Raw genomic sequence first — 23,386 nt, 5'->3', positions numbered from 1 at the left:
TGGCTGCGGTCGGGGACGGTTCAGGTGGAACTCGTCGGGTGGGGCCACCGGACTCAAAAGGGACCTGTGGAAGACCGGGTGAATCTTCAGGGTTGCGGGTAACCGGAGACGGAATGCCACAGGAGAGACTTGGTCTACGATAGGGAACGGGCCGGTGAAGCGGGCATCCAACTTCCGCGAAGGTCGAGAGGGGTGGAGGTGGCGAGTGGAGAGCCAAACCAGGTCACCGACGCGAAGTTCCGGCCCCGCCTGGCGGTGGCGGTCGGCCTGGGATTTGTACGCTTCCTTGGCCTGGTGCAGTTGCTCCACCAAAAGCTGTTGCTGGGACTGGAGCTCTTGAAGCCACTCCGTCACCGCCGGGACCGCGGATGCCGGCAGCACCTCTGGAAACAGCCGTGGATGATAACCATAACTGGCCTGGAACGGGGTCTGCTGGGTGGACGCATTCACCGCGTTGTTATAGGCGAACTCCGCCAATGCCAGGTGGTCGACCCAGTCATCCTGCTGGTAGCTGCAGTAACACCGGAGGTACTGCTCCAGCACCGCGTTCGCCCGTTCCGTCTGGCCATCGGTCTGTGGGTGGTAGGCTGACGAGAGGCAGACCTCTGTCCCGAGGGTCTGGTGTAATGCTCGCCAGAACCGGGATGTGAACTGAACGCCCCGGTCGGACACCACGCGCTCAGGTAGTCCATGCAGGCGGAAGACATGCTGAAGGTACAGCTGAGCAGTTTCCTTGGCTGTGGGTACAGATGGACAGGGAGCGCAGTGCACCATCTTGGTGAAATGGTCGGAGAAAACCAGAAGGCAGGTACAGCCACGAGACGAGGGTAAGTCCACTACAAAGTCCAACGAAACCGTGTGCCAAGGGCGCGGTGGAACTGGCAATGGCTGAAGTAGGCCGGGGGGTCGCCCGGTAGGTCCCTTGGCGCGCCGGCAGACATCACAACCAGCAACGTAGCGAGCCACGTCGGCCTTCAGGCGGGGCCACCAAAACTCACGACTGACCAGATGGGTGGTCCGATACCGTCCAAAGTGCCCCGCTGCTGGGGCATCATGGGCCATCCGGAGAACCTCCAGCCGCAGTGGCCCTGGCGGGATGTACAGACGACCGTGGTGCAGCAGGAGGCCCTGATGCAGGACCAGCCCCGGATACTGTGGGCTGGGCCCTTCAGCCAGCTCCCGGAGTCGTTCCTGGACCCAAGCGTCGACCCGCTGCTGTTCCCGCACCCGAACCTGCAGTGGCTGCGCCTCCTGGGTGGCCAGGAATGCAGCCGGAGGTAGGATCGTGGTGGGTTCTGCTTGCTGTACCGTGTCTGCGTTGTCTTCAGGTTTCCGGGACAGGGCATCCGCCTTCTGATTCTGAGAGCTAGGGATGTAGCGGATCCGAAACTGGAACCGGGAAAAGAACAACGCCCACCGGATCTGTCTTTGGTTCAGCTTGCGGGTGGTCTGGAGGTACTCCAGGTTCCGGTGGTCGGTTCTCACCTCCACCGGATGTCGTGCCCCCTCAAGATGGTGGCGCCAGACCTCGAAGGCTACCTTGATGGCCAGTAGTTCCCGCTCCCACACAGTATAGTTACGCTCCGCTGGTAGGAGCTGGCGTGAATAGAAGGCACAGGGTAAGAGTGGCGCTTCAGGACCAATCTGTTGAGACAAGACGGCACCGAGAGCCGTACTGGAGCCGTCGGTCTCCACCACAAAGGGTTGAGAGGGGTCAGGATGTTGTAAGATTGGTGCCCTCTGGAAACAGGCCTTCAACCCCTGAAACGCCTCCTCTGCCTCCTTGTCCCAGGAAAACGGCGTCTTTGGGCGCAGTAGCCGGGTCAACGGGGTGGTGCGATGAGCATAATCAGCGATGAAGGTCCGGTAGTAATTGGCGAACCCCAGGAAACGTTGTAGGTCCTTGCGGTTCCGGGGTGCCGCCCATTCTTGAACCGCTGTCACCTTCCCCGGGTCTATTTGCACCCCATCCGGAGAGAGCCGGTGACCAAGGAAGTCCACAGTCCGCTGATGGAACTCGCACTTGCTGAGCTTTGCGTACAAACGGTGCTCACGCAAGCGCTGCAGCACGGTCCGGACATGTCCCTCATGGCGAGCCGGGTCACGGGAGTAAATCAGTATGTCATCCAAATACACCACCACGTACTTGTCTAACAAGTCCTGAAACATGTGGTTGATGTAACGTTGGAACACAGCAGGCGCGTTGCACAACCCGAAAGGCATAACCAAATATTCGAACTGCCCGTACCGGGTCCCAAACGCTGTCTTCCACTCATCCCCGGCTCGGATCCGAATCAAGTTGTAGGCCCCCCGGAGGTCCAGCTTGGTGAACACCTGTGCCCCTTGCACCCGCTCCAGCAGCTCCGAGATAAGGGGCAAGGGGTACCGGTCTGGGACGGTAATTTTGTTCAGGGCTCGGTAATCATGGCAAGGGCGGAGTTCCCCACATTTCTTCTTAACGAAAAGCACTGGTGCCGCGGTAGGCGAGGTGGAAGGCCTAATGAACCCACGCTCCAGGTTCTTGCGCAAGAAGTCCTGCAAAGCCTCGCGCTCTGGCTCTGTTAGAGAATATAAGCGACTCACCGGTAAAGGCGCTCCGGGTTGGAGGTCTATGCCGCAGCCAAAAGGCCGATGCAGCGGCAGCTGGTCTGCCCCCGTTCCTCGAACACGTCCTGGTAGTCCTGATACACGGCTGGGAGCGTGGGTGCTGCCTCCTCTGAGGGTGCGGCCGCCAGCGTCCCGGATTGAGCATGGGAACATGGGTCTGGGAAGTGCACGGTCCGTTTGACCCAGTCAGTCTGAACACTGTGGGCTACCAGCCAGTCCATCCCGAGCACCAGGGGGAAGCGGGGCATAGAGGCAATGTCCAAAGTTCGCAACTCCCGGTGCTGCTGGAAACACAGGACCAGGGGCTGGGTCTCCTGAGTAACGGCACCTGAACACAGAAGTCGTCCGTCAATCGCTTCCACCTGGACCGGTACTGGCTTGTTCCGAAGTGGCACCTGATGATGGGCGGCAAAAGCAGCGTCCATATAGGAGCGGGTTGCCCCTGAATCTACCAAAGCATGGGTGAGGATCCAGGGCCCACCTGGAGGGTACAAATGTACCGAAACCATAAGATGTTGCAAGCCCATTGGTGCAGGCCCATTCTGCGCGGTTTGGGACTCCCGGTAGCTAGGGCCATCAGCTACTGGGGTTGGCGGTTTCCCTGCGGCTGGCGTTTCTCAGGGCAAGACCGAGCGAAGTGTCCACTTCCGCCACAGTAAAGACAGAGATTTCCCTCCCGACGCCGCGCCTTCTCTGCGGGGGTAAGGCGTGGCCGCACTGCCCCGAGCTGCATAGGCTCCTCCGTTAAATCAGTTGCGACCGTGGGGCTGCCGGAAAAAGCTGGTGCCGTGAACTGGAAGTGTCGGCGACCCCGGGCCTGGCGACAATCCTCCAACCGGTCGTCTATTTGTAGACTCCGTTGAATGAGAGTGTCTAGCGTGGTGGGGCGATCCATTGTGGCCAACTGGTCCAGTACCTCATCCGAAAGTCCTTCGAGATACTGGTCCCGCAGTGCCGAATCATTCCAGGTCAAGTCCTGTGCCAACAGCCGAAACTCCGTGGTATATGCGGCCACCGTGGACTTGCCCTGTTTCAAACGCCGAATCGCCCGGTTGGCTTGACTCCCTTTCTGGGGGTTGCCGAACGCGGCCTCCAAACGATTGCAAAACCCCGTATAGTCTGCCAGCAAGGGGGAGTCTTGCCTGAGTAGCGGCAACGCCCACTTGGCCGCCTGGTCCTTTAACAAACTAATCAAAAAGTGCACCTTGGTGCGGTCGTCAGGAAAGTTCCGGGCTCGCCCCTGAATATACAGCTTGGCCTGGGCCAGGAACATGGGAAAGCTGGCCGGGGCTCCATCAAATTTCTCTGGCAAAGCCACTGGATACTTGCCAGGAGCCGGGGCGTCGGCCCCAGGAGCCGGTAGGGCTTCCAAGCGTTGCTGAAGTGCCACAACCGCGTCACTGAGCTGCTGCACGGTGTGAGTCAAGGCCTGGTTCTCCTGGGCCAAAGCCACCAGTGTAGCCGCCTGGTCAGCCATGGCCTCTGGCTCTTCCCGAACGCACCCCTACGAAGGGGGAGTGCGGGTGTGGCGGGAGCAAACTGTGCTGGTCCCGGGGGTAAGGTACCGTGAGTGTAGCAGAGTCCACACGAAGAGGAGCGAGGTCCGATGCAGAGAGCCGGGCGGGGAACAGGAACACTGGAACAGGAGGCTGAGCAGGTAACAGGAACACCGGATGGTCGGGAACAGGAGGCCGAGCAGGGAACAGGAGTACTGGATAGTCAGGAACAGGAAGCCGAGCAGGGAACAGGAGTACCGGATAGTCAGGAACAGGAGGCCGAGCAGGGATCAGGAACACAGGAAGGTCCGAAGCCAACAACGACGTTGCTCCCGCAACCTGGGGCCGGGTTGACCGGGCTTTATCTTCTTCTAAGGCCAGGGGCGGTCCCGGCCCCCAGGAGCCCCGCCTCCTCTGGCCTTAAGGCGAGCACTCCTCCTGGGGGCAACCAGTTCCCTTCGCCTCTCTGCCCTAAGCCTCTGCAGATCAGGAGAAGCCGAAGGGTTACTGGGCCCTGGAGGAGGCTCACCTGTGGCCACTGAGTCATCAAGCCCCTCTGGGGCCAGAAGGGCTTCACCTGGGGCCAGCTCCTGATGCACTGCCACAGGTGCAGGCTCTTCAGCATCTAGGCCTTGCCCCAGTTCAGCCGGCCCTGGAGGCGGGGACTCCTGTGCAGGCTGGGATTCCTCTGTTTCATCCTCCGAATCGGAATCCCAGGCCATCACAGGTACCCAGGGACATAACTCCTGCCTAAGTGGGGAGACACCCGTACAAAGATAAATTTTACATCCATTGCTCTTCCTATTTTTACTTCTTGCCTTGTCCACCATGGACATGTGGCCTATGAAATGTTTCACAGAACGGAAGCAGCCCTCAGGCTGAAAAATGTTTCCTCCCCCTGTCTTAGGGGAAAGCTACTGACAAAGGATCAGACCAGGCGAGACTACAGGGGAAAAAAGGGTTCCTTCTTGCTTCCTTCTCCCACTGGCACAGCCCAGCCATCATCTCTCTCGACACTCCCTGGTTTGCCTGCACAGTGACCTTCCCCATCCTGGTCGGCATTAAGGGGATAGACTGCTGCCTTGCCTCCCTCCTGCTGAAGCCCAGCCTGTATCTCACTGAACTTGGCTTTCCTCCAAAGAAGGCAAGCTGCCACGGCAGGGGGACTTCCAGAGCAATGTGGCCTTTCTGATGCAGGTCAGATTTTGCATTTGGGGGCTTGCATCTTCCCAGGTAAGAGTTGAGTGCACAGTTGAAAGACCAAAACACAGCCAGTCCATACAATGAGAACTTCTCTTGGTTGTCATTAAAAGTCACTTGGCATTTCTGTTACACAGCAGCACATCAGCTTGCAGCAGTTCAGACAAGAGAAGAAATCCAATGAAGAAAAGATTTCTGACTCAGCGATCAGCTCCTGAATTACTAGTATATTTTAAAATAAAACCAGATTTTCCTTCAGCCTCCTGCCAGGCTTGGGGGTCTTCATGTTTGTTTGTTTGTTTATTATTATTATTATTATTATTATTATTATTATTATTATTATTATTAATACCACACCCATCTGGCTGGGTTTCCCCAGCAACTCTGGGTGGCTCCCAACAGAATATTAAAAACACAAGAAAGCATCAAACATCAAAAACTTCCCTAAACAGGGCTGCCTTCAGATGTCTTCTAAAAGTCAGATAGTTGCTTATTTCCTTGAAATCTGATGAGAGGGCATTCCACAGGGCGGGCGCCACTGCCGAGAAGGCCCTCTGCCTGGTTCCCTGTAACTTCACTTCTCGCAGGGAGAGAACCGTCAGAAGGCCCTCGGAGCTGGACCTCAGTGTCTGGGATGAATGATGGGTGTGGAGACACTCCTTCAGGTATACTGGGCTGAGGCCGCTTAGGGCTTTAAAGGTCAGCACCATCACTTTGAATTGTGCTTGGAAATGTACTGAGAGCCAATGTAGGTCTTTCAGGACCAGTGTTATGTGGTCTTGGCAGCCACTCCCAGTCACCAGTCTAGCTGCCGCATTCTGGATTACTTGTCGTTTCTGGATCACCTTCAAAGGTAGCCCCACACAGAGCTCATTGCAGTAGTCCAAGCGGGAGTTAACTGGAGCATGTGCCACTCTTGTGAGACAGTCTGCGGGCAGGTAGGGTCTCAGCCTGTGTACCAGACGGAGCTGGTAGACAGCTGCCCTGGACACAGAATTGACCTGCGCCTCCATGGACAGCTGTGAGTCCACAATGACTCCCAGGCTGCGCACCTGGTCCTTCAGGGGCACAGTTGCCCCATTCAGGACCAGGGAGTCTTCCACACCCATCCACCCCCAAGCATTTAGGTCCCTGAATGGGACTAATGACATCACAAACTTTCCCATTGTAACAAAATGATGTCACTCACATAGAACAATGAAATTGTGCCCTATGGGCTGGAACAACCCAAAAGCTAATGAACAGGATGAGGAAAGAAGCTAAAATCAGAGAGATGAGACTGACTATCAATGAACGCTTTACAAAGTAGCAGTGCGTTCCTAACCATGTCTACTCAGAGGTAAGTTCTATTGAACCCAGTGGGGCTTATTCCTGGGTAAGTGAGGTTAGACTAGCCAAAGTGTTGCTTGTCGGAGAAGTCTCCTTTCAGCTCCTATCCCCTCCAGATAAATGACATTAATGAACACTTAAACGTTTTAAATACATCACTTCATCTCCTCTCTATCCCCTTAGGAAGGGATGGTTCTTAAACTTGCAGCTTGACTGCAGCCCCTCTCCAAGGCTCCCACCTGCAGGATTGTGACCCTGAATGTCTAACAGGTGGCTCTGCAGGATTGGAGGCGAAATGATTACTGATGCTTTTGGGTAAACAAAAAGAAATAGATGTGAAGTTAAAACTACAGGGGTGAAGTGGGTGGAAAAGAGGAATTGCTGGGGGGGGTGGCGAGAGAGGGTGGTTTGTCGCTGCTGCTTTTGCTACCTTTAGAGTTTGGACAAGCGGAAAGCTGCTTGCCCTAAGATAAGAAAAATAAGGGTTTTTCTAACAGGACAGGCCTGTTGTTTTGGGACTCTGCAGGTAAAAATCTACTGAGGCCATCCCAGAGCCGGGACAGGTGGCTGCTGTTTCTGCTGGAGAAAGTGAGTGAAGGTGGGGGGACTTCACAGCCCTGAGGCCATTATCAGTCTCTCTCTCCTTCTGTGCTTTTAAAGTGAGGAAGAAATAGGTAAAACAAGAAGAAAAGGGTGCTTCCTAGGAGCCTTTTGGCGTGAGGTGGGCTGGGGGTGGGGGGAGCCACCAGATGGTGTGACTTTTCAGAGAAGGTGCCCTTGACCTCCAACCCCCACCCCCAAAACCGACATGCCTCTCATTCTCATCATTAGGTTTGGAAAGGTCGCCCACCCTTTAGTACCGTGGTTCCAAATGTGGGGCCCACGGGCCACAAGTGGGCAATTTGATTTTTAAGGGGGTCAATTCAAAAACGAGTTATTAACAGTGAAAGGCCTTTTAGGCTTTCTCCACAAAGTTCACTTTTGAATAATAAGAATTATATGTGTGTGTGGGGGGGGGGTTATCAGGATTTTAGAGATGCTTTGGTGGGGCATGACCCACCCACCCCCCCAAAAAAGGTTGGGAATCCAGTAACTCTGGATCCCTGCAGCACCGAGGTGCAGACTATTTACCCGGCTTGCTCCAGGTGCCCCCCCATCAGAGGCATCTTTTTATCTCTCCCCCCCCCCACACACCTCCAAAGGGGAGACAGAGAGGTGAGTGTGGGGTGGCGGGTGGCATGTAGAGCTGTCGTGGCCCGGGGAAAGCCCTCTTTCAATGAGGTGCTGGGGGGGGGGGCCACGACCACACTTTGGTGGGAAGACAGAGGGAAGTGTGTGTGTGTGTGTGTGTGTGTGTGTGTGTGTACATATATGTTTGTGTGTGAAGTGCTTTTTCCTCAAAAAATGTTTAGGGGTACTCTCATTTTCCTACTCATATTGAAATACTGTCCATCCATGAGGCCAAACTTAGATTCACAAAATGTTTAGGGGTATGCGTCCCCCCAGAAAAAGCACTGAGTGTATGTGTGTCTGTATATATGTGTGTGTATATGTGTGTGTGTGTGTAGCGTTTCTTGTACACTGTAGGGTGACACCGGCTGTCTGTCCCCCCTTCCCCTTCCCCTGCTTGCGGGAAGGCGGCGGCGGCGGGCGGGGGGGGGCGGCAAGGCAGAGCGGCAGGCGGGGAAGCCATTGCCTGCTTAATAGTTGCTGTTGCAGCACTTCCGCTTCTCTCCCCGCGAGAGAGACACGAGTGGCCAGGCCCAGCCGCACCGAGGAGGAGCGCCAGACACAAAGGGAGAGAGGTAGGGGGAGAGGGGGCGCCCCGACTCTCACCCTCGACGGGCGCAGACGCCCCCGCCGCGCCTGGCCTCCCCCCGAGGGCGCGGAGGAGGGCGGCGGGGGCTTGGGGGTTCCCGGGGGGGGGCCCGAGAGGAGATGGCAGCGGAGGGAGGGAGACCCGGGTGGGCAGAGGAGACGTCGGGGGGTGGGGAGTATTTTTGGGGGGGAGAGCTGACAGGTCTCGCCCCGCACCCCTGGGAGCCGGGGGAGGCCGGAGGGTGCGCGGACGGGGGGGCAGCTTTCTCGCTCCCCCACCCCCCGTCTGCAAACCGAGAAGGATGAGGTGGTGGGGAGGGAGGCGTGCTGTTTTGGGGGGTGGGGAAGGGTAGTAAAACAAAAGCCAAGGGGGGGCGTTTAGAAGTAGAGGAGGAAGAAGGGGCGGGGAGCCCCTTGAGGAGTAGCTAGCTGCTCACCCCCCAAGTTGGAGGGGGGTATACTCTATAGACACCCCCTGCCCACAATACGGATTCCTCTTTCGCACCCACTACGGATTTCTCCTCTCCTCTCCCCCCTCCAAGGAATCCCCCTTTTTCCTGGGTCATCTCTGCCCCCCCTCCAGTCCCTAATTACTAGTCCCCATTATGCGCCTTCTGAAAAGTATTCCCCCCCCCCAACCCTCACTTCCTGTGGTGGTGAGTTTTCCACCTCACCTCTTTCAGCAGCCTCCCAGTACTCCCCCCCCCACCGAATTTCTTACTTCGCCCCAACCTTGTAGAATACCAATGTTTCCACCACTCTCTAGCCTCTGTTCTCTGACCCGTGTGTCATGGATGCTATTTGGAGGGGGAAAGCAGGGGGTCGGGGGGGGGTCCTGTGTGAAAAGGTTAGAGGAGGCATGTAAGGAAATTGCTTCGTCTCCCTAATCCCAGTTTCCCCTTTTATTAATTATTGTGGTCTGTGCGTCCCCCTCGCCCCCATTTCCAGAGAGGAGCTGGCACTAAATGTTGCTGAAACTTGCCAGTGGGGGCTTCTCTTTAAATCTATTCATTCTTTCTCCCTGCGAAGAGAAGTAGAAAATGTTTTCTAAGAGCTTGACCCAAGACCCCCCCCCCCCGTGGCTCCTTGTCCAAGTGTTAACTGTCCCCTGTTTCCCTCTCCCCCCGCCCCCGTTCCTTGTGGTGTTTTCACTCCAGGTTTGGGGTACGTAGTGTGGGGTAGCTATGTCGGATGACGATTCAAGGGCCAGTACTAGCTCTTCCTCATCTTCGTCCTCCAACCAACAGACCGAGAAAGAGACAAGCACACCTAAGAAGAAGGAAAGTAAAGTCAGCATGAGTAAAAATTCCAAGCTCCTTTCCACCAGTGCCAAGAGGTGAGACTGACCTTAGCCCTCTCTTCCTTATAGTTGTTACGATGGCTTTTCTTCACTAAATACCTTTCTGGCATATGCTCTTTCTGCAAAACAATTACAGCCCACCCCCCATCAACATTGTTGCCCACTCCCCAAGTGCATTATTTTTATTTTAAAGAATCTCGGTTTTTTTACCTAACCATACCTCTAACCTTCTACTTGAAACTTGTCATTATCATCTGTATCCACCAGCAGAAAAGTTGAGAGCCCGTGACTTCAAACCAAGAGTACCTCAATTCCTGCTTTGCTACCAACTTACTGCGTAGCCTTGGGCAAAACTCTTAATGTCTTCACAAGCTTTCCTGGTGGATGGTGGCAGTAGTCAGTGTGCAGGAGTGTGATGTAGATTAATTAAGATTTGGTATCTGCATTGAGTTCATCCAATTAGGTGTTAAAATAGTAGTCTCCTAGGGAGAAAAAAATGCTACTTTCTATCATTGCTCGCATTTAGAGTCAATCTTTTCTTTTTTTCAAATTCATCACAATTCAGCTTTCAAACTTTGATGCAAAAGATCACTGTTGCTTCAATAAGATGAGTGTTTCTTATTGAAAACGTACAAATCTCACCCTTATGCTTATGAACCTCCTTGTGTAGCTGGGATTTGAATTGGTATTTCCAAAAAATTGTCTGATGGGTCCAGCGCTCTCCATCTTGTTTCTACTGAAATTAATGTGTCACATTGGTATGGAAAGAGGAGGAGCCTTTCATGAGGAATTTTACAGAGGGGAGGGCACACACTAGTATTTGTATTGACTGCTAATTAATTTTGGGGAGGGAGAAACAAACAGAAAAATGCCCTTACTTTTGCTGCTTAGTGATAAAAATCAGTGGGAATTTTGTTGCTAACATCATTGATGTTTGGATCTCTTCTGTTGTGGTTAGTGAAGGGGAACTCTGTACTATTTATTCTCTCATACCTGTGATGGCATTAAGGTGATCCAATTGGTATGTCATTTGTTTCTGCTTCTTCTGTGGTGATCTAGTATGTTTCACTGCACAGAATGCTATTGACCGAAAGTTGGCATGAGTTTTGGACTCATTAATTTGAGCAAAACAGTGTCTTTTGCCCTGTGTTTCTGACTATAAAGCAGGTATAATAGTTTCAGTGTTATGAAGATCACTAAGGTTTGGAAATAATGGACGTGGATCGACCTTAGTAGATTTATGTAGCTTGCCCTTTATCCCTATCAATAGTTTTTTTGTGTGTGGATGTTACTTGGGAAAGTCATACTGCTTTCATCTCTTGAATTCCCTGTGTAAGCTTTGCCTTCTCTTTTGGTTTCTTGCTGTAGGATTCAGAAGGAGTTGGCTGACATCACCTTAGATCCACCTCCCAACTGCAGGTATGTGTTGATCCATCTTTTCTAATGGCTGGACTACGTGTTGCAATTAAGTGTGGCTACCTCCAACCTGTATTGCCTCCCATGTTTAGTTAAATAAGGCACGTGACACGGCATGATATCATTGCACTCTGTGTTTTCCTGCGTGCAGTTGTTGGCTGCTGCTTGCAGAAGGGCAGGGAAATGAATGCATCTTACCAGTTAAATGCAGGACGTTTTGTGGGGTGGCAGCTACCGCACCTACGATGGTAATGAGGAAGACTGGAGAGCACTTGACGGGTTATTACTTCTAAATACAATTTTTGGTTCTGAAATGTTGATGCAGAGTATATTTTCCGAATGGCTTGGAATAATTCCTTATGGCCTTTGAGGCTCAGGAGGTGAATTCCGGATGTGAATATTCTGTTTCTTGTGCTTATTTTTATTGTACTTCAGAAGTAATTGCATTAGGAGTGGATTGCATCATTGGTTGTCATGCTGTGTGAATGTATATATATTTCTGTGGCTGGGCAGTTGTGAAGGATATGAAAACGCACGTTCCCGTCACCCCTTTTGCATTTATAGGTATTATTCCAAATTGCATCATGCTTATTATTGCATTCAATTTGCGGGGGGAGGGGGACGGAAGACCTGTTGCTGCTTTTTCAAGTTGTTATGCCTCTGCGCTGTGCAGTGCTGCATGCAATAGGAGCGAGATTTGAGTTCCTAGCTCAGCATATGCACCTTAAGAGCATGCATGTAATCTGGTGAAAGCACACCCCGGGGGGATGTCGTTGCCTTTTATAAAATGAGTGTTTGAGCTGTGTGTTAAAAGATTTAGACACTTTCTGAAAGTACCTGCTAAGCTGCTTCTTAGGTTATCACTTAGCTTTTGTAGCCCCTGAGCATTTAGATATGGGGTAATACAGTATAGATGGTCCGTGTTTGCCCCTTGTTAATTAAACAGGAAGGCTACTTTCAGCACATGCTGTCACAGTTGAGGCTGCTGTTTCTAGAGAGCATCTTTATCTGTCCAGGCTGCTAATAACCACTTTCGAGCCAGTTGCTATTGATGGTGGCAGCCGGTGAAACGATCCGTCTTTTAGAACACTTAGGGTGGAGCTTGCTTCCTCTACCTGCAAGACATTCCCTTTCCTTTATGACTGCTCCAGCAAGCAAATGATGCGACTGTTAAAGTTTCATTTTAAAATCCAGCCATCACGTGAAGAAACTGGGAGGAAAATATGTGAGGAGAGCAGAGGTCTGGGCTTAATGAAGGGCTGCCCTGTTTATTTAACAGGATCAGCTAAAGACGTATTTCCTTCTATTGGCCGAAGTCCCCATTGCAACGGGATCAGGAACATTATCAGTGACTGATGCCTGGATGAAAGAGGGGAGATGACTGATACAAATGTATTATGATGTTAAAGGTTTTTAGTCGTTGGTGTTTGATAAGAGAGACTTTAAAAACATGCATGACAAATGGCTTTGTCTTGTTGCTGAAGCTTCATGCGGTTTAAATTAATCATGGTTGTGAATTTGCTATGTGGGTTTTTGGAATCTGCTGTTCTCAGTGTTGCATTCTTGTTAATGGTTTCCCTCTTACCCTGCCTGATCGAAGTGTATGTCCAAATCATCCAAGTAATCTCGCAACAGTTATCTCTCTCTAAACAGCTTGTATATGAACTTGGTGCCTTTCAGGGCTATGCTAGCAAATTACCTTGTCAGAATATAATGACTGTAGATGTGGTTTCTTATTTCACTAGTGCAGTCCACCGGGAATCATAAACTTTGAGGCACAATACAGAGATGTTTGCTTTGCTCAAGCCTTTTGAGGGGCAAAAATTGGTTTATGCTACAAGGACTTTAAACTACCTGGTGATCAGAGGAATCTTGCACTTCAAATCGTATATGTGAGCAGAAGTTTGGATGTTTTCAAGTTTCTTTTTCCTGTGGATTGTGTTGAGAGAAGTATGCTAGCCTTGATTTGGCTCATAATTGGTAGTGAGAGGAGGAGGAGGAGGAGGAAGTGGGGGGGGGCTAGAAACCTTGAATCTTGAGTTTTAGAGTAACTTCATTGTTGGCACTTATTTGCTTGGGGGCACAAAATTGTGTCTCAAAACATTGTTCTCTCTTCATTCGCATCTTAAATCCGTTATGAAAATGACGGCATCTTTTGGGGATGTGTTTGCTTTGTCACACAAAAGAATATTTTAAAGTATTTTGTAGATGTGTGGATATGTTCTCGTGGAACAGAGCCATTTCTCTAGCCCATGTAGGTGTTGCATTAAAATCACAGGCACAGCACAGGCTACAACAGATTTAAGTATCACGTGTGAAAATAGCCTATGTGTTGCCATTTCCTAACACAGGAGTAACCTTTGCGGTGCACCCCCTGACCATTGGTCATGCTGGCTGGTGCTGATGGGAGTTGGAGTTAACAACATCTGGAGGGTAACACATTGACTACCCCTGCCTTTATGTATTCAGTGTGAATCCAGCTGTTAGCTGATGCTGTGGGAAAGATCCATACCTTTACACCAGTAGCATTGGCCTGGCAAGTTTGCTTTCTCCTAGTCTCATGCTGCTCTCATTCAGGATTGGAGACTGCTGTAGCGGCCCATTACAGATGTGAGAAATGCACAATTTTTTTTAGGATTTTGCAGTGTGATCTTTAGTGCCGCTATGATTTCAGGGGACGTAGAGCCAAAAAGCTCCTTGTTGTCTTTTTAAAGACAGAATGGAATCACATTTCACCCCACCTAAGCTGCTACAGCATAGCTGCATGCCCTGAATATTATTGGTGACGGGGGGCCTGTAGGTTGATTCCTCATATACTTTTTGCTTCTTCTATGAGTTTTCCCAACAAGGCACCTTAAAGCTTTCTGTGAGCCCATGATGTCCTGCATCTCCCCTTTCATTTGATGTGTTTGCCTTCAGGACAAGGTTGAGCACTGCCAGTGAACCGGCTGCCTGTGTTTTGTCTTGGCTACGCTCGAGAAAGCTTGGATTGTTGCTTTTGTTCCTCGAGGGGGCTCACCGTGAAGCCCCCTGCCATAGGCTGCTTTCACAAGTGACACTAAGAATGCCTTTTTGTCCCTCGCACTTGTGGATATGGTTAATGTGGGAAACGGTCCCTTTTAATTTGAGTGATAATCTTTGGAGCTGCTAAATTCAAAGGATCTGGCGGACGGGCATTATCTTATTCCTAGGAACAAATATAGTCTTTAAAAATGCACCATCACATCAGTTGCTGTTTGGTTCGAGAAGTGTACATTCAGCCTCTCACCGTCCGTGATAACTACAGACAAAGTATTTGGAGGAGAGCAGAGATGATAATATATGGGCATGCATAGTGAAGGTTGCATGTGGTGCTGTAACTGTGCAGGCATGGGAAATGTGTGAAAACTGCTGAAGCAGTTCCTGTGAAAGTGGCCATTTGCTTCGGGCAGTGGCTCAATCCTTCTTTTGTCAGGTTTTATGTATATGTTTAGGGACGCGGGTGGCGCTGTGGGTTAAACCACAGAGTCTAGGACTTGCCGATCAGAAGGTCGGTGGTTCGAATCCCCGCCACGGGGTGAGCTCCCATTGCCCGGTCCCTGTTCCTGCCAACATAGCAGTTTGAAAGCACGTCAAAAAGTGCAAGTAGATAAATAGGTACTGCTCCAGCAGGAAGGTGGGACGCGGGTGGCGCTGTGGGTAAAACCTCAGCGCCTAGGACTTGCCGATCGTCAGGTCGGCAGTTCGAATCCCCGCGGCGGGGTGTGCTCCCGTTGCTCGGTCCCAGCGCCTGCCAACCTAGCAGTTCGAAAGCACCCCTGGGTGCAAGTAGATAAATAGGGACCACTTACTAGCGGGAAGGTAAACGGCGTTCCGTGTGCTGCGCTGGCTTGCCAGATGCAGCTTGTCATGCTGGCCATGTGACACAGAAGCTGTCTTCGGACAGCGCTGGCCCCCGGCCTCTTAAGTGAGATGGGCGCACAACCCTAGAGTTGGACACGACTGGCCCGTACGGGCAGGGGTACCTTTACCTTTTACCAGCGGGAAGGTAAATGGCGTTTCCATGTGCTGCTCTGGTTCACCAGAAGCAGCTTAGTCATGCTGGCCACATGACCCAGAAGCTGCACGCCGGCTCCCTCAGCCAATAAAGCGAGATGAACACCGCAACCCCAGAGTCGGTCATGACTGGACCTAATGGTCAGGGGTTCCTTTACCTTTATGTATATGTTTGATGGTACAGTCAGACCTCAGTTCCCAAACGGCTCCGTTTTGGAATGTTTCGGCTGGCTCCCGGACACCAAAAATCGGGAAGTAAATGCTCCGGTTTTCTAACATTTTCAGAAGCCGAACGTCCAACACATCTTCCGCTTGAGTGCAGGAAGCTCCTGCAACCAATCGGAAACCACGCCTCGGTTGTCGAACGTTTTGGAAGCCGATCAGGCTTCCAGAATGGATTACATTTGTCAACCAAAGTTAGACTGTACTAAAATAGTGCGGCTTCTTCTGGCTGCTCTTGTCATACCAGACTGCTGCTGCATCTCCTCCTTGATAACATGCGAGATCGCCTTCCTTGTCCCCAAGCCCCCCCTCTCCCTTTCTCCCTTTGCTCCATACCTGATAAGGATCTCCATGGTTGTTGGAAGCAGCCCCCCCCCCCCGCATTCAGATGGCAGTACTTTCCAGGGGATCACGTTTCACACGCTTTCGCTTTATGGTCTGGGAATGAAACCTGACTTGAAATGCTCCAGATGTGTGCAGAAAAGTGCTTTCTTTTATTGACTCGGTGCACTTTGGGAATGTGCAGCAAAGGCTAGAAATCGCCCCGAGTACACCCAGTTTGCCTACGCAACAATTACTGCACAACAGACTGAAGAGCAGCAACAAACATGGGCAAAAAGGAGCAGCGGCGAGCCCTCGAAAGCAGCTACGCACCAAACTTTCATGAGGACCCCTAAGAAAGGGAAGAGAGCAAATTGTTTCTCAGAAAGGGGCTTTGTGTAAAATCCTTAGTCTGCCAGTGTCAGCAATTTTTATTTTATTTTATTTGCCATTTTTGGTTTGAGATATTTGTGTTCTTTTAAATGCCATCTTTCCGGGTAATACTGCAGAGTTTCTGTTTGTCTGGTGCATTTTGATGTGCTAACTTGACACTTGTTGGAGAGTTTCCATGGGAGGGTGAGCAGTTTTCCTTGTGCATTTGTGAAATTGCTTGGGTTCTTGCTTGGCAGTTATTACGAGAGAACTGAAGGCACGTTTTGACTGGGGCTTAAATAGAAGATAGGGCTTTGACGTCCAAAGGATCACATCTGGCTAGCAAGAAATAGTGCTGTCTATTGGAATTTCAATAAACGTCTCTTTTAAAGCGCTTAATAGTAGCATAGAATTTCCTTAAGAGTTGTGCAAACGTACTGGGCTGGGCGAAGGAAAACAAAGCGGGTGGTTCCCCCCCCCATACCTATTTGCGTGAATTTCATAGGTCGCAGAAGAAAAAGTGCAAATAACAGCATAGTCTCACAAAGTACAGTTTGGACTTCATAACTAATCTAACATTTTGTCTCTCTAATTATAACAGGAGCATTTTAAGGATGTTTTTCAGGTTTGTGTGATTTAGAAACCTTCAGGGAAAACTAATAGTAAAACTCCTATTTCAAATATGCACAATATGCATGAATCCTATTAGTTTGTCCAGATGTTGTTTCTTGTAACTTTTCTCTCTCCAAAAATGCCTACAAACCTTTTGACCTGAAATAATAATAAAGGAGGGGGAGGACTGGATAAATGTTAATGTCGTGCTAGAAAGTAATACATAATACAAATGCACAGAAATAAATGGGATATTATCTCTGATTTGCAGAGATGGAACTGAGAAATTTGAATTCAATTTCACAAGTTGTGCAGCAATAAATTATTGGTGTTTTTTCAGTAGCCCTAAATCTCCCTCTAAACTCAGTGAAGGCTTAAAAAAAAATCTGACAATAGAACTGAACTCTACTTTCATATATTAATTAATCTGTGCCCCAGTATCTTAATTCTTTAAAAACTTACACAGATTTAGAATCATAGAGTTGGAAGAGACCACAAGGGCCATCGAGTCCAACCCCCTGCCAAGCAGGAAACACCAGATTTGGTCTCCTTAGTATCAGTGGAACTATATGCAAGTGCATATTTTTAAGAATCAAGGATTTAAAATACACAATTTTTTTATTATTTTGCAAGAAATGTTATATGAACGAATGTGTTCCCTTGAGCAGCTATTGCCTGGGCAAATGCGTTAAATGGGCTGCTTTCTAGCGCTCCATAATGCAGGAATACTCTGCAGCTGTTTAACCAAGATGAGAGTTTTGGTTTTTCTTCCCTTTGTTCACTGGCTTGAAAGAGACATTTGTGAATGCCAAGTTCATTTTGCATATGTATGCTTTCTGTTTTTTGTCAGTGGTGACGTGATATGGAGAGTACTTTATAAATGTTTATTAGCTGAAAAATTCCTACATAATGTGGAGCAAATACTTAAGGAACAGTGTACAATAAGGTTCATATGGAGAAATTGGTAGTTAAACCTGTAGAAAGACCTACATTACTTTTTAAAATATAAATTAAAGCCAATAATGATTAGAGACTGTTCAGTTAGCACATGTTTCTCTCAGGCAGATATATCACTTTTTTTGGGAAAGCTTTTTGCAAAACATTATCCAAATGAAGTTATAAAATTCCTTTCTATATTACAATGCCCTCAGTACTGAACAGCCTTTCAGGGCACAGCTCTGAATAAAATCCTCACTTTTAATCTGCCGTTAATGTACTAATCCCGTGCTTTCAGATTTAATTACCGCATCCAGTTCACACAAGAGTTTGATTATTTCATTTATTAGAAATTAAGCATTGCTCTTGGTGGCTTTACCTGCAAAGATGAAAAGAACCTCCTGCTTAAATGCAAATAAAAGTTAAGTGCTGCTCTGCATGTGCCTTTGCCTCCTCTCGCCATAGGCAACCACAAACAGCAACCATATTTCTTGGGACTGGGGTAGTGGCTCCCCAAACAGGGTGGACAGAACAGCTGGATGGGGCACAAAGCCCCAAATAAATTCAAGATCTTCAAGGCAGTAATGAACTCTTCCTCAGTCAGCAAAGATCTGTTTCAGAAGAGATTCAGTGGGGAGGGTTTGAAGTTTAAGGATCTAGAGTTTTAAGATGTGTGGTGGCAACAGCAACTGCTTGCCTGCCTATTGCATCTGATCGGGGGTCTTGGAGGGGCCCCACTGAAGGTTTGGGCCCTTGGCCATTGCCCCACCTGGGCACTCTCTAGCATTGGGCCTGACTGGGACGGTTGCTAAGTAATTGTCATTCTTGTGGCTCATTGGATTAACAGCATCCTGAACTAGGATGGTTGGCTTGGTCACAATTGTTCTGCAACAGTTTAATTCCAAAATTAAATGCAGCAGTAGGCGGCACGGAGCGTGGGCTGTGTTTGATCAGCGTAATTTTTTCGGCACTTCTCCATAGATGTGTGGAAAAACTAAGTTGCTGTTGCTGTCTGGTGGTTGTAAGGTGAAAAAGTGAGGGACGTGGGTGGCATTGTGGTAAACCACTGAGCCTCTTGGGCTTGCCAATCAGAAGGTCGGCGGTTTGAATCCCTTTGACGGGGTGAGCTCCCGTTACTTGGTCCCAGCTCCTGCCAACCTATCAGTTCAAAGGCACACTAGTACAAGTACAGAAATAGGTACCGCTGTTGCAGAAAGGTTAACGGCATTTCCGTCACGGTGCTCCGTTGCGCCAAGAACGGTTTAGTCTAAGGTTACCATTTTTTTTTTTAATGAATCCGGGGACACTATTCAACTTTAATGGATTTTGTATGGGGGCTGATTTGTAAATCCAGGGACTGTCCCCGGAAAATGGGGACGTCTGGTAACCTTAGTTTAGTCATGCTGGCCACATGACCTGGAAAGCTGTCTGTGGACAAACGCCGGCTCCCTCGGCCTGAAAGCAAGATGAGCGCCGCAACCCCATAGTCGCCTTTGACTGGACTTAACCTTCCAGGGGTCATTTACCTTTACCTGTAAGGGTAGGGGTCGCTTGCCACACAGTCTCTACTGCTTCTCTAATAATGTGGCAGACAGCTATGCCTTCCATGGGCATCAAGTAAGTCACTTGAGAGAGATAGGATGTTGCCTTAGATAGGCATTTAGCCTCAATTAGCAGCACTCTCCTGAAATATTTGAGTAAGCACTTCAAATGGCCATCCATTGGAATCGCCACAATTTAAAAAACAGTAATAATTGAGCCTGCAGAAGAAGATTGGAAGAAATTTAAAATTTATCTTAAGGACTACTATAAACTTGCTGAATGCTAGAATGTCGAGGTTTTGAGTAAGAAAGGGTTACAGCGATATAAGACTAGACTAAAGGAAAGATTAAGAGGACAGAGGACTGACAGAAATATTTAGAGTTGCTAAAAACTTTTGGACATTGGGATGCAGAAAGGGGAGGTATGGGGAAGTCTGAGAACCATGGTTTATGAAAAGAAGGTTATGAAACTATACGTGTGTGTATGTCTTTTTATATGTTTGTATTGTTTTAAAAAAAATTTGTAAAATCAATAAAAAAATTTATAAAAAAAATAATAATTGAGCCTGTTTCCTTTTAAACCTGCATCCTCGTTTCTGATCGTTTAGCACTATTTCCAGCAGATTTCGCAATTTATCTCTGCCCCTCTGTCTATGCCAAAATGTCTTGGGGGCTGCACTTGTTCTTCTGGGTAGGGGCTGGAACACAGTGGTAGGACACGAGTTTTTGCATGCAGAAGACGTTCAGCTTCTATGCTTGACATTTCTCCGTAAAACTAATCTTGGGTCCCAGAGACCTTGGAGTGTTGCTGAGGGAGATAGTATTGGAACTAGACAGACCAGTTGGTCTGATTGAGTACATCTACTTCACCTGTAAAGTTCGCTTTACAGCAGGATGATAAAAAAACAAACTGGGTGATATTTCCTGGGAGCCCACAATTACTTTGCACAGCAAACAGTTTCAGTTTATTCCTTTCTTCTTCTTCTTAAAAAAAAACACCTCCCCAAAACACCAGAGGGATAGATACTAATGGCAGGGTTCGTTTAGTTTAGATCATGTGGCAATAGCTAGCTTGATTTTTTTGTAGTGATTTTCTGTTTGGTGCACCCTTTCTAAGTAATTCCCTAATGAGCTGAGTGCCTTGCCTGCCATATATGAAAAATGACAGATTTTGGAAGCTGTTTTGGCAAAGAATTGAAGTTTGAAATGTCCACATACCACTTACTTTTATTATTTTAACTGTCTTTGTGGCCCAATGGCAACACATTTTGATAACGCTTGCGGTGCTGTGAGCATATCTTACCTGCGTCTTGTGTGCAGGGTGGGGGATACAGTAGAAACCATGATCTGGAAAGCCTTATGCCAAAGTAATCATATGCAAACAGTGATTTTGTTTATGTAGCTCAGCTTATCTAAAACCTTGGGATGTTTCCTGGGCTCTTTTGATAAACAAGATAGTGCTATTGTCGAAGATACATCTGTTGCACTGCATAGAAGTAGCAGAAACTTTGGAAACGATGCAAAAAAATGTACTTAGTGGGTGCAAACAGTCTTTAGTGGCAGTCTTTTGTGCAGGTTGCGAAAGTTAGCACATAGAAGACCACACATGCAGTTTGTTATCAATTCAGATAATCCATGGGGTTCATAGCATTGGAATTTCTAATATTGTATCTGTTTTAAATGCACAGTTTCCAGACTTTGCAAAGAAGAGCAGGCAATTTTTACAGCCATTCTATGAAAATACAGCCATTCTATGAAAATACAGCACTGTCCAGAACTGTCCTTACAAGGGCCAAACTCTATTTTGCACCGAAGATCTGTGATCGATCTCCCATCTCTCTCTCTCTCTCTCTCTCCCTCTCTGAAATGTGTTGGTAAAGGTAAAGGGACCCCTGACCATTAGGTCCAGTCGTGACTGACTCTGGGGTTGCGGCACTCATCTCGCTTTATTGACCGAGAGAGCCGGCGTACAGCTTCCGGGTCATGTGGCCAGCATGACTAAGCCGCTTCTGGCGAACTAGAGCAGCACACGGAAACGCCATTTACGTTCCTGCCGGAGCGGTACCTATTTATCTACTTGCACTTTAAGGTGCTTTTGAACTGCTAGGTTGGCAGGAGCTGGGACCGAGCAACGGGAGCACACCCTGCCGCGGGGATTCGAACTGCCGACCTTCTGATCGGCAAGTCCTAGGCTCAGTGGTTTAACCCACAGCGCCACCCACATCCCTAATATGTCTGTAGGAGACTCCTAATGTGTTCTGAGCCTCAGTTGAGGAAGAAGAGGTGTGTGCTTAAACCTTTCGGTTTCCCCAATCAAAATCCTGCTCTTTCCTCTGCAAAGCTGCTATTTGCCCTTTGAGGAAAACAAAAGCATGTTGATACCTTCAAAAAGAAGAGAGGCTGCTGCTCTGTCATGTCAACGTGTAATAGTTGAAGCAAACTTAGTAGCTGCAAGTGAAAACTACCGCTTATGTGTTGTTTCATGCGCCAGAGGTGACTTTTTCTTATGTCAACCTAGCACGTAGTACATGCAAAGTGACTTCTGCCCATTTCTCCTACTCCTTTCTCACAGTTTCCAGCTTTCTCTACAAGCTACTGCCATCTGTCTGGTCTGGAAAAAGCAGCAGTGGACTGTTCCAAGTCCCTTCTCTGAAATAGGGGAAGGTAACTGACCTTTTTTGTAGTTAGTAAAAAAGTGCTGCTGATCTTGTAGGGCATATGTAGTGTGTTTTTACAGGAGTAGAATGTGCCCTTTTATTTAAAATGCATCTCTGGGTTATTTGTGGGGCATAGGAATTTGTTCAATATTTCTTCCCCAAAATCTAGTCCGGCCCCCCACAAATTTACTGACCCCTGTAGTAGGGCAATCACAGCTGCCTTCCAGAAGCTGGGAAAGAGTCAGGATATGCCAACACTGAGGTTTGCAAAGGCTGCAAAGAATGGTGCAGTACTGCACCACTCTGTTGTAAGGGCTGGAGATGCGACTGCTCTTAATCTGTACTGCTGTTTCTTACTCTGAGAGAGTAAGGCGGGTTGGGAATAGGAATATACTTTGGTGATGGGTTGGGAATATAGTTTTCCATGACTAATTGCTGACAGTGGGGCAGCGGGGCAACGGGACACTTGCTGTTGACCCTGATGAGCAGGCAGGTGGCCAATTGGACCTCTGTTTTATCCAGTCCTTAAACAGCAAATATTTAATAGACTTAGGGGGTATAGTAAGATTTCCTAAGCCCATTTAGATCTGGATTGGGTGCCATATAGATGGTAGGTTATTTAAAAGAAAGCCCTTGAAAGTTCCAGGTTCCACTGTACATGTGGGGGAGAGGATATCTGGATAGGGCTATTGGTTAGAGCTGGCATGGCCAAACTTGGCCCACCAGCTGTTTTGGGACTACAATTCCCATCACCCCTGACCACTGGTCCTGTTAGCTAGGGATGATGGGAGTTGTAGTCCCAAAACAGCTGGAGGGCCAAGTTTGGCCATGCCTGGGTTAGAGCATAACTCCAGGGTTGCAGGTTTGATCCCAGTATGGGACATACCGTATATGCTTGAGTATAAGCCAACTTTTTCAGTACATTTTTTACGCTGAAAAAGCCGCCCTTGGTTTATACTCGAGTGAGATGGGCGGCGTCGGCGGAGGGACGAGCGTCCCGAAAGGAGCCCTTTTGGGCTGCTTGTTCTTCCTCTGCCGCTGACACCACCACCAGGTTTGTGGTGTGGTGAACCGGCTTATACTCGAGTCAATAAGTTTCCCCAGTTTTTTGTGCTAAAATTAGGTGCCTCTGCTTATTCGGGATGGCTTATACTCAAGTATATACGGTATTCCTTCATTGCAGGGGTTTGAACTAGGAGATTCTCAGCGTCTCTTCCAACTCTACAATTCTATCATGTAACTTACCTGCTAAAATAATTCATGCAAAGTATGGAAGACAATTTGTGATGGCAAAAAATGTGATGTTGCCGGCTCCGAGCACTGTAAGCTATAGGAATACAGTACTTTCCTTTCAAACTGTGATGTTCCTGAGATGCTACTTTTTCCAGCCCCAGGAAGTGCTGTGTAATATATTCTTTCACATCCGTTTGAATGATACAATTTCCCAAGTACAACTTCCTTGAATTTTAAAAACCAAAAGGCAAGTGGAAAATAGCGGTGCTCACGACCCCACAGAATATGGCA

The 23,386-nt window shown here is 48.8% G+C and overlaps 1 protein-coding gene across 1 annotated transcript in view; it reads left to right on the top strand.

The window, feature by feature from the left end:
- The first annotated feature begins 8,278 nt into the window (after window positions 1–8,278).
- Window positions 8,279–23,386, top strand: part of UBE2E1 (ubiquitin conjugating enzyme E2 E1) — a 57,864-nt gene continuing 42,756 nt past the window's right edge. Inside the window, exons 1-3 of the mRNA XM_081164975.1 lie at window positions 8,279–8,437; window positions 9,608–9,786; window positions 11,119–11,169. Coding sequence (XP_081021101.1) covers window positions 9,635–9,786; window positions 11,119–11,169 — 203 coding nt within the window. The 5' untranslated portion in view covers window positions 8,279–8,437; window positions 9,608–9,634. The remainder of the gene's footprint in view (window positions 8,438–9,607; window positions 9,787–11,118; window positions 11,170–23,386) is intronic.

This window comes from Podarcis bocagei, assembly GCF_964188305.1.
Source record: "Podarcis bocagei genome assembly, chromosome: 12".
NCBI lineage: Eukaryota > Metazoa > Chordata > Lepidosauria > Squamata > Lacertidae > Podarcis > Podarcis bocagei.
This window is presented reverse-complemented; position numbering and strand designations above follow the sequence as displayed.